Source organism: Schistocerca piceifrons, chromosome 5 (assembly GCF_021461385.2).
Source record: "Schistocerca piceifrons isolate TAMUIC-IGC-003096 chromosome 5, iqSchPice1.1, whole genome shotgun sequence".
Taxonomy (NCBI): Eukaryota; Metazoa; Arthropoda; class Insecta; order Orthoptera; family Acrididae; genus Schistocerca; species Schistocerca piceifrons.
Window position 1 is genome coordinate 627,768,380 of NC_060142.1, and position 15,352 is coordinate 627,783,731.

Sequence of the window (15,352 nt, forward strand, 5' to 3'; positions counted from 1 at the left end):
ATAAAGAAATAAAATAAATTATAATTAAAATAAATGGAACTGGTTTGTTTTATAGCTCATCATTTATGAACCCTATAGAAAAATCTAGACTGCCAAGCTCATGATACTAGAAACAAAGCTCAGGTAAAAATTATAGCTTACAGCAGCAAATTATATGCTGACCTTGTTAAATATATGGGCATAAAAATTTACAACTGTCTCCAATCATAAATCAAGACAATTAATAATCTGAATGTAATGAGAACAAAACTGGAACAAATTTTATTAAATCACTGTTTTTATTCCCTTGCTGCAGTTCTTAACACAAAATTCTAATTTCTACTTAAAAGCTCATCATCTTATACACAATATAACTCTGTTTAAATTATTACTTTTCTGTCCATGATCTACGCATTTGTATGCAAACCTAAACTTCATAATATAGAAGCGGGTTTACTCCTCATTTTTAATGTCTACTTTTAAATTTCCATGTTATTCATTCTGTCCATGTTATGTACTTTGTATGTAAACCCGAACACCATAATACAGAAGTGTGTCACTTTTAGTGTCTTACTTTAGTAATGAACAGTAAATGTATATAGTACTTTTGTATTTCCATTTTTTATGTATACTTTTGAATTTTCATGTTACTTGTTCTGTCCATGTTCTGTACTTTGTATGTAAACCTGAACACTTCAATGCAGACGTGTGTGTCATATTCATTTTAACCATGTATCACCACCTCTTCATTTTTGACTTGTCCTATATCATCATGTGCATCTCTGCACACAATGTATGATCTACAGGATAAATAAAATTACAAATTATCTGTTATCTTAATGACACTGTCTTCCTCTACTATCAAAGTTTCATTGTTAATCTTCCCATCAGTTTCTTTAGTTTTATTCTCCTGTTCATGTGTACCTTCTTGCAAATGGCTGATCTTTTGCTTGATTTATTGATCATCATCCTGCCTCTGTGCTGCTATTTCTTCCCCTAAATCCAAATCCAATTCAAATTCCTCAGTTACTAGTTTTGTAATAGTGATTTTGCATTCTTGTGGCATCTCTGTTATATCTTCAATCTGTTGGTCATAACATGTCTTGACTTCTTGAATCTTCACTTGTATTTCAGTCTTCCACAACATGTTCCTTAGATTTTCCTGTTATCTGCATTCTCATCCTAGAATTATCTTCTCAGAGTTGGTCTGTGTTCTGCTGTGTTTGCTATCTCTTTCATCTAAGTGTCTCTTCATTTGTTCCTGGAACCCCTTCAGATTTTCTTGTAATGCCTTCTCTATGCTTTCTTTGGTTTCTTTCTTTTTACCTTCAACATTTCTTTTGCTTTTTTTTTTTCATTCTTCTGGTTCATTTGATGTAAGCTCTGTTGGGTTTTACACCATCTTTCTTCATTTTTCTCACGACTTCTTTTACATGTTTTCTTTTGATATTTCTTGCATTGTCTTTCCCATCACTGCCAACATTATTTGTGGCTGACCCCCGTCAGTGTCTGGTTTGTCTCTCGCCGATTTCATTGGTGTCTTTGGGGTATTGGTAGAACAACCTAATGGACTGTCAGCTAATAGACTGCAAACACTGACTTCTGAATCATCCTTACCTTCCAGCACCACTTCCTTTTTTCCAGCTACAATGTCTTTTACCTCTTGCTCTGGCTCATAAGACTTGTGATTAATTATAATTTACTAGGAGTTACTATTAAAGAATCCGTGGTAACCCAAACTCTTCCTGATCAGCAATTAATTAAATAAGCTTTCACCGTTCCATTCCAATTAACCCAAATTGACAAAACAATTATCATGATTAAATACAGGTTATCAAAATAAATCACTGACTTCAACATTCACAGTTTGACATTAAACGCTGAGATGTGGCGGTGTAACATCTATGAGTCTATAAATGAGGATTGCTGCTGTGCGAAGCTGTGGGAGTTAGTATGTTCTGTACGCTCATAATGCTTGCGTGTGTTATGTATTTATGCTTACTAATAAATAGTGTGGAAATGTATCACTATGTTGAGTCACTATTCTGCTATTACACTGCTGGAACCCCATTTCCCACCGTGGTGATGCCAAATTTCTGCATCACACCGCAATTTTGCTCGTAAGTTGAAAATCTGCCACGTTGGTTATTCCACCAAGAATGCTGCCTTTACAAACAGTACAACTTTACAATTTCTTTGCCAGTGTCGATGATATCTCTCAACAAGCGCTCATGAATTCCATAAACATCATGTTTGCAAAATCGCAAAATATCTGCCAAGGCTTAGACGATACTATAGTGCCGAACGACGTAACGACAATGCCTTCATTTTTTGCTATGTCTTTGGACCAACCTCGAATTCCACTGAAGCCAAGCAGCAAACTGTACCACAATACTTGTCAAATTTACAGAGTTCCTCTTGATAAACGTTTCATGTTTGACACTAAGTGAATCTTTTCCTGGTATTTCAGACAAAAATGCAGCAGGAAGTCACAATAAACTATGGCTGCTCGCCTCCACAACAAATGTTAATTTAAGTGCCTTCAATTTGTGAAGAGCACAAAACATCACATGTCACAGTGCTAATGATTATGAGTGCTGTGACCCTCGCATTAACTATTTGAACCACATGGACACCTCCCACAGTGCCTTTATGGTTGAACAATAATGGCCTGCGGCGTATCAGTCCATAATTCCATACTATCATCCAAATGCCAATGGATCATAGAATCAAGGTTCACGTCACCTTTCTGTATCTGTGCATTCTGATTTTCCAAATCCTGTTCCGTCTATTGCGACCAAATGCAAGTTCTGCGAGACAGACTATGATGTCACTCATATCCAAGCCATGCAGGACATCACAACCATCTCACTTCCGGCCTGGCACTGTCTTCGTATTTGAATTGCCTGCACTCAGCAGCAAAACCAACAATGGACTCTGAGAATATGTTTTACTTCCTCCCGGTTCGAATGATGTCACACCAGTGTCAACTGCACTGCGAACAACTGCATGTCCACACAAACTTCATGAGACACAAACAGTGCTTCTAGGTAATGAATGGACTATGCCTTTCTTCAGTACAGTGCCAAGACCTTGTGCATACTCTGACATGCATTTTCTGCTGTCTTGGACATCTTACATTTGGAAAGTCGTACCCACTGCATCAGCCCCAGAACTTCACTCACACACGCAGCCATTCTTCAAACAGCCATCTGAGTTCTACACACATTGCCACATGACAGTGACACCACCCATGCTGCGACATGACCTGCTTCATCATGCACTGCCCTTTGTCAAGCTGCATTTCCTGCCCATCTCACACACACACTCCCACGCAGTGCCACACCCACCTCGTGATGGTACCTTTCAGTCAGACCACTGATGACCATCATACCATCCACCAATGTCTGCCCATTGTTCCATGTGAATTCTCCCACAATGTAGTCTGCTCTCATTGAGTTTTGATGTCAGTTGTGGCATCATTGAGGACAATGAGAAGTTCACCACTCTTTTTAACCACTTCAGAAACAGTGCCACATGCTTTTGGACATTCTGGCTTCTCACAAATACGAAACTGCCAAGACACTACTGCTGTAATGACTAACATGCACACCTGAACAACAGCTACAGCTTGTCGTCAACTAGACTACTTGGGGATCAGCATGCTGTCTTTGCTCTGGCGCCACCTGCGAATTTTATTGACCCAGTGCTCCTGCCTGATCATGCACTATGGACACTTTGGCTCAAAAAACTGCTAGAGAACATCCAGACAGCAATGCTAGTGCATCTGCAGGCATCACTAGAGTTTAAACTTTGACTCACTGACAGAATGCAGGCACTATCACAATACCGCATCCTAATCAATAACCAGCAGTGCTTAGCTGCAGTCAACACCCAGTACACAAGCACCGAAACCGATTTTGCACAATCATGGCTGAGCTGCCTTGACATTCCGCTCAGTTGCAGTCCTCCCAACGATGGTCAGAGTGACCCGAACTGGGCCATGTCCCCTGCCTCTACCACCCCGAGCGCCTTTCACAGCCCTGACAGACAACATTCACCTGCCGCGACAGGCAAGGTTTTCGACCTCCCAGCTGGCCACCTCCCCTACTGTTTATAAACAAAAGCCACGCCAGCCAAATGCATTGCTTGCTTTGACACCCAGCACATGATGACGCTATTGCTGGTTTCACAGCTGGTTTGGGCAGGATGCACAGCACTGTTGACAAAGCTGCGCCTATCCAGACTAGTACAGTGTCGTGATGTAGGTCACGAGGCCACTCTTCAGTAACAAGACACCTCTGCACATCACAGCAAAACAGCACTGACGTAGTGTTTCAATGGGCAGATGGTCCGTGACTATTCATCCTTGACAGACGCCTGCCCACGTATTTCCTCATTGATACCAGGGCTGATGTGATCACTCTACCACGCGCTCTCATGCACTGTCGCTGTCACCTCTACAGCTGTGCATGACCAATGACACTATAATTGCAGCCAGTGACACTGTAATCTCAGTTGCTGGAACTGGAACGCATCATGTTCGACCTTGGCACAGATATGCATGTACCTTGAACGTTCCTAGTGGCAGAAACAGCTAAACCAGTCCTGGGAGCTGACCACCTCTGTCACTTATAACTACTGCCAGATTTTAATCACGCCCTCCTATTACGAGGAACAGCCAGCAGTCTACCTGCGGTGTGGTCAGTGATACACTACCCGTCGGCACTACAACACCATCAGTCATACTGCCACCACTGGACACACCATTGAACATGAAGCTACAAAGCAAAGCACTTTTCAACCAGCTACGCTTAAAGGCTGTACTCATCATTACATCATGACAATGAGGTCATGCACCTCACCATTGAACAACTGCAGAGAAATCGTGGACGCCACCACATCACTACACACAGCTTAACAGCATCTCAATTACCTTCATCATCACAACACTGATCATCACCATGGCGCTGCTACTATGACCACTTCTCAGGTTAGTGAAGTGTCACAACTGCCTACTTGAGTGCGATCCTGAGAAAATGCCCTGTAACTTTAACAGAGAATCATGTCTGCCCCACTTCCTGGACTTGCTCCACACTCCCCCATTAGACCACACACACACTGTGTGCCATGTGGGACAGTACAGTCCACCAATTACAACCACACCAGGTTCCCCTGTCTGTCATTGCCTCCGTCATCTAGCTCCCCACAAACACAAAGCAGCTAAAGCTGCGGTGGGCAAACGTTTGCGAACTAGCACATTCAGGCCATCAGGCAACGCTTGTGCCTCCCCAATTAAACTAGTTCCTAAAAGAAACTGTACTTAGTGCCTATGTGGTGACTACTACTACCTCAATGCCCGTACAATCCTTGACAACTATCTTGTTCCGAACTTGCACGATTTTTGCAAAAATTTTCACTGTCGTCGATTGCAAAGCAGCATACCTGCAGATTCTGATGGCAGATGAAGTACAAAAAAACTGCAATAATCATGCCATTTGGCCTCTTTGAGTTCCTCTCCATGCCATATGGACTAAAAATGGGGCACCGACATGGCAAAGATTTATTGACAGCCTACTGTTCAGTTGGCCTTTTTGTTATGCATATCTTTATGATGTCATAATCTTTTTGGAAAATGATCAAGATGACAGTGATCACCTAGGTATCAGCCTTGACAAGGTGGTCTCTCACAGAGCCATGATAAGCGATGACAAGTGCCAAGTTCGGCAACCCTGTGTGATCTTTGTTGGACACCACATCGATGCATTTGGGGTGCTTCCTACTCCTGAGGGGTCCTTAGGGAAGTGACCAGGTATGCCTCCTCCAACCTCCCAACAACTACCAAGAGCTGCATAGGCTTTTGGGGCTCATAAATTTGTACAGGAACCAATTGCCACATGCTGCTAAGACTTCGCTACCACTCACCCAAACATTGCATGGCAAGAATACATCTGATGAATGGCACCTTGATTGGACATCACAGATGGGAGTGGCCTTCGACAAAATAAGAGAACATCTGTTACACGCCATGACCTTCATGCACCCATTGCCCAACGCACACTTAATTATCATGTCTGATGCAAGCGATGATGCAATCAGGGCTGCTTTACGGTAAGAGATTGGTGGAATCACTGAGCTGTTCAGGCTTTTAGTGCACAAACTTACTTACACCCAGAAAATATCGTGCAAATTTGTGTGCAAAGTGTAACCATATACGAAGCAGTTAGTCACTTTCAAGATGGTGTTGAGTGGAGATCAAGATGATGTTGAGTGGAGACCCCATACCCCCCCCCCCCCCCCCCCCACACACACACACATGCAATCACAGATCTCCACACCTTGTTTAACAAACCAGACACCAGACTCCAATTGCAACAGCACATGCTACCAAGTGTGACAAAACAAGTTTGGTGTGATGTTTCGAATGGACGGGTCTGACCAGTTGCCCAAGACCCATATCACAAGAGAATTTTTGACCTTCTCCACAACTTTGCACATCCAGGTGTGTGCCCTAACATACATCTCATCGTGGAATAAGAGTAAAAAGGGGTTTATGCCACATGGACCAGGACTTGCATTCTATGCCAGCAGGCAAAAGCTGGACACCATGCAGAGCCCCCTTTGGTAAATTCCTGATTTCAAAGGGGGAGGTCCAGCACATCCACATTGACACCATAGGGCCACTCTCCAAATCACACGGTTACCGTTAAATTCTGTCAATGATAGATTGTGTGACACGATGGGTGGAGGCCACACCCTTATCCGACATAACAGCGTATAAACATTTGGATTGCCAGATTCAGCGGCTCAGCTTCCTTAATGACAGACCAGAGTCTGCAGTTTGAATCCCAACTGTTCTATGAGTTCTTGCCACCTATGTGAATGCCACCAGTTCCACACAAATGCGTTCCACCCCTCAAACCAGTGGCCTTATGGAATAGTCGCTGACATTGGACGACGGAAGCTGCTCTCTTGTGCCTCTCAGAATCATGGGTGGAGGCCCTTCCATAGGTTGTCCTGGGCATTTGCACAGCACATAAAGATGACCTCGAAGCATTGTTCACTGGAATACTATACTGTGAGTTCCTCATTCTACCCGCTGAATTCACAGCACATGAAATGGTCCCCACAGACCACGACTTAACCAGATCTATTTGTGTGCCTGTGCACACGTATACAAAACATCCGTATGTCACCCCCTCTCCTCACATAACAGAGATAATTTATTTTCATTAAGATCTCACCACATGTCCTCATGTAATGCTACATGCAGGCACAATAAAACTAAACCTACAACCGCCATTTACAGGACCATACAGCATGTAAAGGCATGATACAAACACTTTTGACATTGTAATTCTAACAAACGACAGTCTCAGTGAAGCGGCTTAAACCAGTGTGGACTTTAGCAGACATTTCACAACGCACTCCCAGTCCCCCCTCTCACCTCCCCTCCTATGCATTCATTAGTCAATGTCTAAGTGCATGTGAATCTCCCATGATTTTCTGCCTTACAACATATCCATCACATTACATGATACTGATCTCATGATTACCACTACATACACAGGCAGGTGGTCAGGTGCAAGCACTCTCACCACAAGTTGACAAGGCAGGACTTACCTCCAGTTTTTCAGCAGACGGTACATTCACCATCACTGTCCCAGCTTACATTGCCACTAGTCCCACAATACCTCCTGTGGATGCAACAATGCAAGGCTACGCCATTAACATGCCTCCCTCTTCAAACGCTGCTCCTGAGCCAGCAACAATTAATGACACTGCCAAGTCTGCTTCCTTATCTGTTAACGCCACTGGTTACAATCTGTTAGTCACACAGCAAGCACCAAGCTGTGGGTGTCTCCCTTCCCCCCCCCTTCCCCCCCCCCTTCCCCCCCCCCACTCTCCCATCCTAACTACACCTTTCCGACTACGGAGTCTCATCCATCGCATCCACCACCACTCAGCTGCCTACATCACTTTCGGCAGACATCGCCCTGCCGCAGCCTTTCCTCACATGTTTCGCACTGTGGGGGGTAGGGGGTGTGTGGGTCCTCTTTTGCAGCTTAACATCTCTGATTCAGTAAAAGGAGCACCACTGCCCCATGAAGTAGGGGGGGAGGGGGGGTTAGTATGCCCTGCATGCTTGTAACACTTACACGTGTTACGTATATGTGCTTACTAATAAATAGCGTGGAAATGTTATCTCTATGCTGTGACACTATTCTGTTGTCACACTGTCAATATACCATTTCTCACAGAGGTAACATGCACTTCGTATGTTAATAAACATGTAAATCTGTAATTTAGAATTATCACTATAGTACATCAGAACTGCAGCTGCAAGCTATCATCCTAGTGATGTAAATATGCACACACAAGCGTACTTCAGAGCAAAACTTTGAAAAATATCGAAAATGCTGTTTACAGTTATTCGTAGTAATGCAAAATGTAACATAAAATGATATGCTCTGAAGATAATGTAATGTAGTTTACTAATGTGCCAGCAGTTCATCACCACTCATCTATTGATGCTAGCATGAGTTGCAATGTTTGATGTTCAGTGTGGTCATGTGTCTTTGTTTACAACTCACCAGTTGCACTGCTAGGTAGCTGCTGTGGGGCCAGTCTGCAGCCTCGTGGCATTGCTGAATATGTTAGAGGTTTCACCACTAGATGTCAACATCAGTTCCACTGTTGTTCCCAACTTGCCACTGGAGGCTGCTGCTGTCAATGTTAGCTGTGGTTTTCTACACTGTCCAACTTCCTGGCATGTTTTGCTGTAGCAGAGTGTGGAGTCACCTTGCTACCCACTGCTCCCTGACTCAGCTGCTCCATGCGCCACTGTGACATCACCCAGCAATGCGTCTTTCTCAGAACTCCTCCCATCATGCACAGTTGCTCACATTCTGGCCTCTGTGACTAAAGACGGTGGTCATTTGTGTATGAATCATGTTTTCATGAATGTTTGTGTGTTGCTACTTTAGAAGAAGGCCTTTTGGCTGAAAGCTCACATGTTTAGCGGTCTTTTTTGTGTGCCTGTCTGCAACTCAACAACTCCTCTGTATTGTGAGTAGGTATATTTATTTGTCATGTGACAACTAACATCCAAAGTTCCAAGTTGCAAGTAGAAAAAAAGAAAAAAAAGAGAGAATACAGTTCATAAATTTTACAAATAAAAATTACAAATCACATATTTAACTTAAGCAAAAATTAACACAAGTTACAAATTGAACAGAAACTAGTTTGACATAGTGGTCCACATATAATTCTCATTGCCAATAAAGAGCTTCATCTGTAGCTTCCAGGACATCTTTCCAGTTCCCAGAGTATTTATCTTTGAGGATTGTTGGGCAATGCATTCCACTGATCTGCACTCGCTTTGAGGACTCTCAGCAATGCTCCATCTGCGTAGGGTAGCCCTGCTTCTAGCTGCAGTAGTGTGGCCATCACAGCTGTTACAATAGATTCCCTAATTAGAGTCATTTGACTGCTTCCAGTCCGTTCTGGAGAGTGATGGTATGCTAGAATACTGACTCATTTTTCTTATTAGAATTGCTTAACTGCTTCTCATTTTGACTTCTATAAAGAATTCTTTGTGGAGACAGCCATAAACTGTCTCAAAAATAAAGTGCTGGCAGAGCTAAATGGGAAAAATTCTCTGTTGGTATGATTTGTAATTTTGCAGATCACAAAATTCTTCTTGGAAAACTGAAATGTTGTGTCATCCCTTATGCATGGATGGGGCCTTACCTTTGTACCAGATACCACAGGGTCTCATTGACTTACTATGACACAGGCGTGAAAGTAAGCTTAGAATGTGGGACCAAAACATGTGGGATACTGCATGGATCAGTATTGGGCCATTCTTATTTTTGACATACATAACCAATGACCTCAGCAATTTGGTCACTTAGGAATGCAGGAAGATCTGCAGCGGATAGGCACTTGGTGCAGGGAGTGGCAACTGTCCCTTAACATAGACAAATGTAATGTATTGCGAATACATAGAAAGAAGGATCCTTTATTGTATGATTATATGATAGCGGAACAAACACTAGTAGCAGTTACTTCTGTAAAATATCTGGGAGTATGCATGCACAGCGATTTGAAGTGGAATGATCATATAAAATTAATTGTTGGTAAGGCGGGTACCAGGTTGAGGTTCATTGGGAGAGTGCTTGGAAAATGTGGTCCATCAACAAAGGAGGTGGCTTACAAAACACTCGTTCGACCTATACTTGAGTATTGCTCATCAGTGTGGGATCCGTACCAGATTGGTTTGACGGAGGAGATAGAGAAGATCCAAAGAAGAGCAGCGCGTTTCGTCACAGGGTTGTTTGGTAACCGTGATAGCGTTACGGAGATGTTTAATAAACTCAAGTGGCAGACTCTGCAAGAGAGGCACTCTGCATCGCGGTGTAGATTGCTCGCCAGGTTTCGAGAGGGTGCGTTTCTGGATAAGGTATCGAATATATTGCTTCCCCCTACTTATACCTCCCAAGGAGATCACGAATGTAAAATTAGAGAGATTAGAGCGCGCACGGAGGCTTTCAGACAGTCATTCTTCCCGCGAACCATACGCAACTGGAACAGGAAAGGGAGGTAATGACAGTGGCACGTAAAGTGCCCTCCGCCACACACCGTTGGGTGGCTTGCGGAGTATAAATGTAGATGTAGATGTAGAATTCACACAGTTTGATATACAGCTTCCAATGACTTTTAAAGGGGTTCAGAAATTGTAATGATTGTCAGGTATCCAATTCAGACATATCAAAGGTCAGATGCTCACTAAATAGGCTTACAACATTCATAACTAATGGTTAAGTCTCTCCATCACAAAGACTGATGTTATGTGATTACAAACAAGCAGCGCCAGAAGTAGTTATTAGCGGTGATATACTAAATTACACACTGTGCCTAAAAGTCTTTAGGACTGAAATAGATTACAAGTTTACGTGGAATCAATCTATAAATAAACAAAAAAAGAAGCCCAGTTCACTATGTTTTCTCTGAGAAATAGTTCTCATTGAATTGACCTAAAGATAAGTGTTGTATTATTTTTGTATATTTTCACTCCTCACTGTCTAACAAAATTGTCTTCAGGACAATGAACATAAAATAAATAAAGTATTTGTTCAACAGAAGCAAGCACTAAGAATATTGTTAAAATATATAACTGCACATCTTGCAGAGTCCATTTTAATGATACTGGAATTCTGACCCAAATGGCTTGTCATTTACTCCTTGATTGATTATTGTAAAGGTCAATTTCATCTGAACTGTGATTTACACAATCACAAGTTTCTGTTGTTACAGATATGGCTAATTATTTTCTTCTAAAAACACCAACATATTCTTGGAAATATTACATCTACATCGATACTCTGCAAATCAAATTTAAATGCCTGGCGGAGGGTTCATCGAACTGACTTCACAATTCTCTATTATTCCGATCTCGTATAGTGCGAGGAAGGAATGAACACATATATCTTTCCATGCAAGCTCTGATTTACCTTATTTTATCGTGGTGATCGTTTCTCCCTATGTTGGTAGGTGTCAACAAAATGTTTTCGCATTCGAAGTGGAAAGTTGGTGATTGGTATTTCGTGAGAAGATTCCACTGCAACGAAAAATGCCTTTGTTTTAATGATGTCCAGCCCAAATCCTGTATCATTTGAGTGACACTCTCTCCCATATTTTGCAGTAATACAAAATGTGCTGCCCTTTTTTGAACTTTTTCGATGTACTCCATCAGTCCTATCTGGTAAGGATCCCACACCGCGCAGCAGTATTCTAAAGGAAGGATGGACAAGTGTAGTGTAGGCAGTCTCCTTAATAGTAAGCTATCAGTAGGATATAAGCAGTAGTTCTGTAGTACAACTGAGGAAGCAATAGCTTATTTCAAAGTAGTGCCTTTCCTACTAAGCATAAATAATATTAAGCAGAATAGGAGTAGTTTATTGTTGATATAATGTACGTATTCAATTTATATGTGTCACTTGTCTCATGTTAATGTATATCTTAAGATATTCCACATCCCTTAACGCTATCCTTCTTGATGAGATCTGTGGCACATGGTGAGTGAATGAAGAACAAGCTAATAGTATACTGTTGCAAAGTATGTTTCATTTGGTATTCATTTCCTGGTGCATTTTATACATAAAATACCATCTATACTAATAGCAGAAGAGGTGCAGGATATCCACGTCTCTCCCATTCATGACATGAATGAGATTATTTTAAATTTTCACCAAGAAAGCTGATCTAAACTGTATTTACTTGTGAAAGACATAAGAATTGCTCACACTTCAAAGTACATGTTCCTGCAAGTGAAATTATGTGGTTCCAGAGACCTCTTCAAGACTCAAACATCTGTGATGTTTACATGCAGACTGAGGCGATGAAAGAAAATTGGTGCCAAGGCTGAGATCCAAACCCCAGTCTCCTGCTAACTATGCATGTGCACTTACCACCTTGCCATCCTGGCACAGTGGCTTTGTACAAAGATCTGTGGAACCATACAGTTTCATTTGATTAAAGCACCTATGCTTGCATTTCAGGCAGGATCCTCCATTTCATTCGATGTTGAGGTGCTATTCCAGTATGGTTGGAAAGGCTCTGCAGCACCTTTCATGTTTTGGGGGAATACCAAGTGGGCTGAGGCATGAATGGGAATTTGGATAGAGGCGGGAGGTGTGATGGGTAGTCTGTGTGGTTGTGCAAAGCCACTGTGTCACTAGAGTTTGCATATCATATCATGCATATCATACATATTTCTTCTTCAGACCAAAAGCAGAGAAAGTAGCTGGCATAATCTTGAAAGGAGAAGTAGTTCAAACAAATTACTATCAGTAAGATAACTACTTTCACTTCCACCAGTGTTTGTTAATATGAAAAATGCCAAGTTGCATTGCATTTTGGAGCCCTTGTTGAATTGTAGGTCCTTGTATAAACGGTCTTTGGCAAGGGCACGCTTCCTACAGTAGAACCACGCCTAGTAAAGTGCTGTGGTGTATGGAGCAGTTTAAAACGGAACAATGACATAAAATGAATCGCACATAAGGCTGACGCCAAATAAAAGTAATTGCAGATAAGGCTGATGCGACACTGATATTTGTTGAAGAATACACAGTAAGTGTAGTTAGTCTACAAAGGAGGCAGATTACAAGACCCTCATTGGACCAATACTTGACCCTTGCTCATCAGCTTGGGAGCCATACCAGATAGGACTGATAGAGGGAGATCCCAAGAGGAGCAGTACATTTCATTAGGGGCTCATCTAGTAAGTGCAGAAGGGTCTCAGAGATGCTCAACAAGCTATAGTGGCGGATGCTACTGAAGAGGTGTTCTGCATCACAGTCTGGTTTATCATTAAGATTCCCAGAGCATACATTCCCAAATCAATCAGTTTATTACCTCTTCCTGTGTACATTTTGCAAAAAGGCCACAAAGGTAAAATTAGAGACTCAGGCTCACATAAAAGCTTACCGACAATCGTTCTTTCTGTGAACCATTCACATCTGGAATAGGAAAGAGGTGAAGTGACAGTGTTGCACATGGTAACCCACACCATGAGGTGATTGTGGAATGTAGATGTAAAACCTTTAGGTTAATGACAGTTTTTCTTGACATTTCTATCAGATGGGTAAAATTTTAATATTTTTCAGGCATGATTACAAGTGCTTTTGCTTGGGGTTTCATGTCGGACATCCTTGGAAGAAGGAAGCTTTTAATAATTGCATACACTCTTGATGGAATTTTGAGTTTCATTGGAAGTTTTACTCAAAGTTTGCTGTTCCTGGTGTTAATGAAATTTCTAGGTGGCATAATGTAAGTACAACTGAACTATGATTTTACACACCTTTCATGTACATATATTTTCATTTATGCAAGGACTGGAACTTTAATAGTGTCTACTATTTATTTACAACTTATACAAAATAGATTCATGTTTCAAAATTCTACTGCCCTTCAGAGTAGTCATCAGCAGTGCGTGTAACCTATTGCCAGCACTGTGGAAGTTGTAGGGTACCCTTAACAGCACCAATAGTGGTGATAGTTTGACTGGAATGGCCTTTTGCCCAATAAATCTCTGCAACAGTTCTGAAGCGAATTCTATGAAGTGTTCCCTTCAATTTAGGTACTGAGCTGAATTCACATGGGCGTAAATCCAAGGAGTGTGGTGGGTGGTGCAATGCTTTACAGCCCCATCGATCAGTCAGAACTTGCACCATATCCACCTGAGCACTGTCCTGCAAAATGATGGTCAAGTCATGCAAAAAGTGTTGCTACATCTTTCTCTGAGCTGTTCATTTTAGGAACCTAGCCTGCAGCCAGATTAGAGAAAGAAGCAGTGGCACTTTCTGCAGGACCCACCCATCAAAAAGTGCTGTGCCACCCACTGCACTCCCTGGACTAAATCCCATGTCACTTCAAGTTGATTCCGAAGATGAAGGAGGCACCTCATGGCATTCGCTTCATACCTGATATGGGGATTTGTCAGACAGTGGAGTGCTCCACTCAAACTATCAACACAACTTACACTGCTAATGGTATCCTACAACTTCCACATCACTGGCAATGTGATATACATGATGATAGTGACTACTCTGAAGGACAGTAAAACTTCGAAACATGCATCTGTTTTGTATAAGTTGTAAATAAATAGTTGCCACTATTAAAGTCCCAACCCACATAATAACATATCTTTTTCTACATGCATTATAGAAACATATAAATTACTAAAACCGTAATATAAGCATCTTCACTCATCTTAGAACTTTGATATTTTAATGTTTTAACTGAACTAGATTAAAATATGTGGTTCTGATGTCTTCATTATGACATAAGAAAAATAATAAGTGGAAAAAATCTGAACAATGCTACACATTTCAGTGTTTTCAAAGTTATTGACACTCTTAAAAAAATATTCAAGTTGTTATGACGAAATCAACAGTAAAAGAATCAAATTATTTTCAAGGTGAGCTTTGTACCATACCAGTACTTCGTTAATTACAAAGTGTGTCTTTTCATTGTGGAATGTTCCTATACATACTTAATACGCTCTTGTCAAGTCACTACACAAAAGAGGAGATGAAATGATAGTAACAAATCATCTGTATTTCACATAAGTAGAATTCTAAAGTTTTCTGGATGTATGATAATTTTTATTAATACACACTTTCAAGGTGTGGTATTTGAGGAGAATGTTGAATATTTCATGGACTGATTGAGTCAAATGAGGAGATGCTAAGAAGAGCAAGAGATACAAGGTGCCTACTCAAATCGATCACAGTCAGGAGGAACATCATGAGTAGCCACATGCTCCACCATGAATCCCAGATGGCTCTGTTGGAGGGAATAGGATGAA

General features: G+C 41.6%; 1 protein-coding gene across 2 annotated transcripts in view; it reads left to right on the forward strand.

Annotated features, from left to right (window-relative positions):
* Positions 1–15,352, forward strand: part of LOC124798517 (synaptic vesicle glycoprotein 2C-like) — a 525,025-nt gene that overhangs the window by 335,801 nt on the left and 173,872 nt on the right. For both annotated transcript variants that reach the window (XM_047261962.1, XM_047261963.1), the window contains exon 4: positions 13,650–13,812. In XM_047261962.1, coding sequence (XP_047117918.1) covers positions 13,650–13,812 — 163 coding nt within the window. The remainder of the gene's footprint in view (positions 1–13,649; positions 13,813–15,352) is intronic.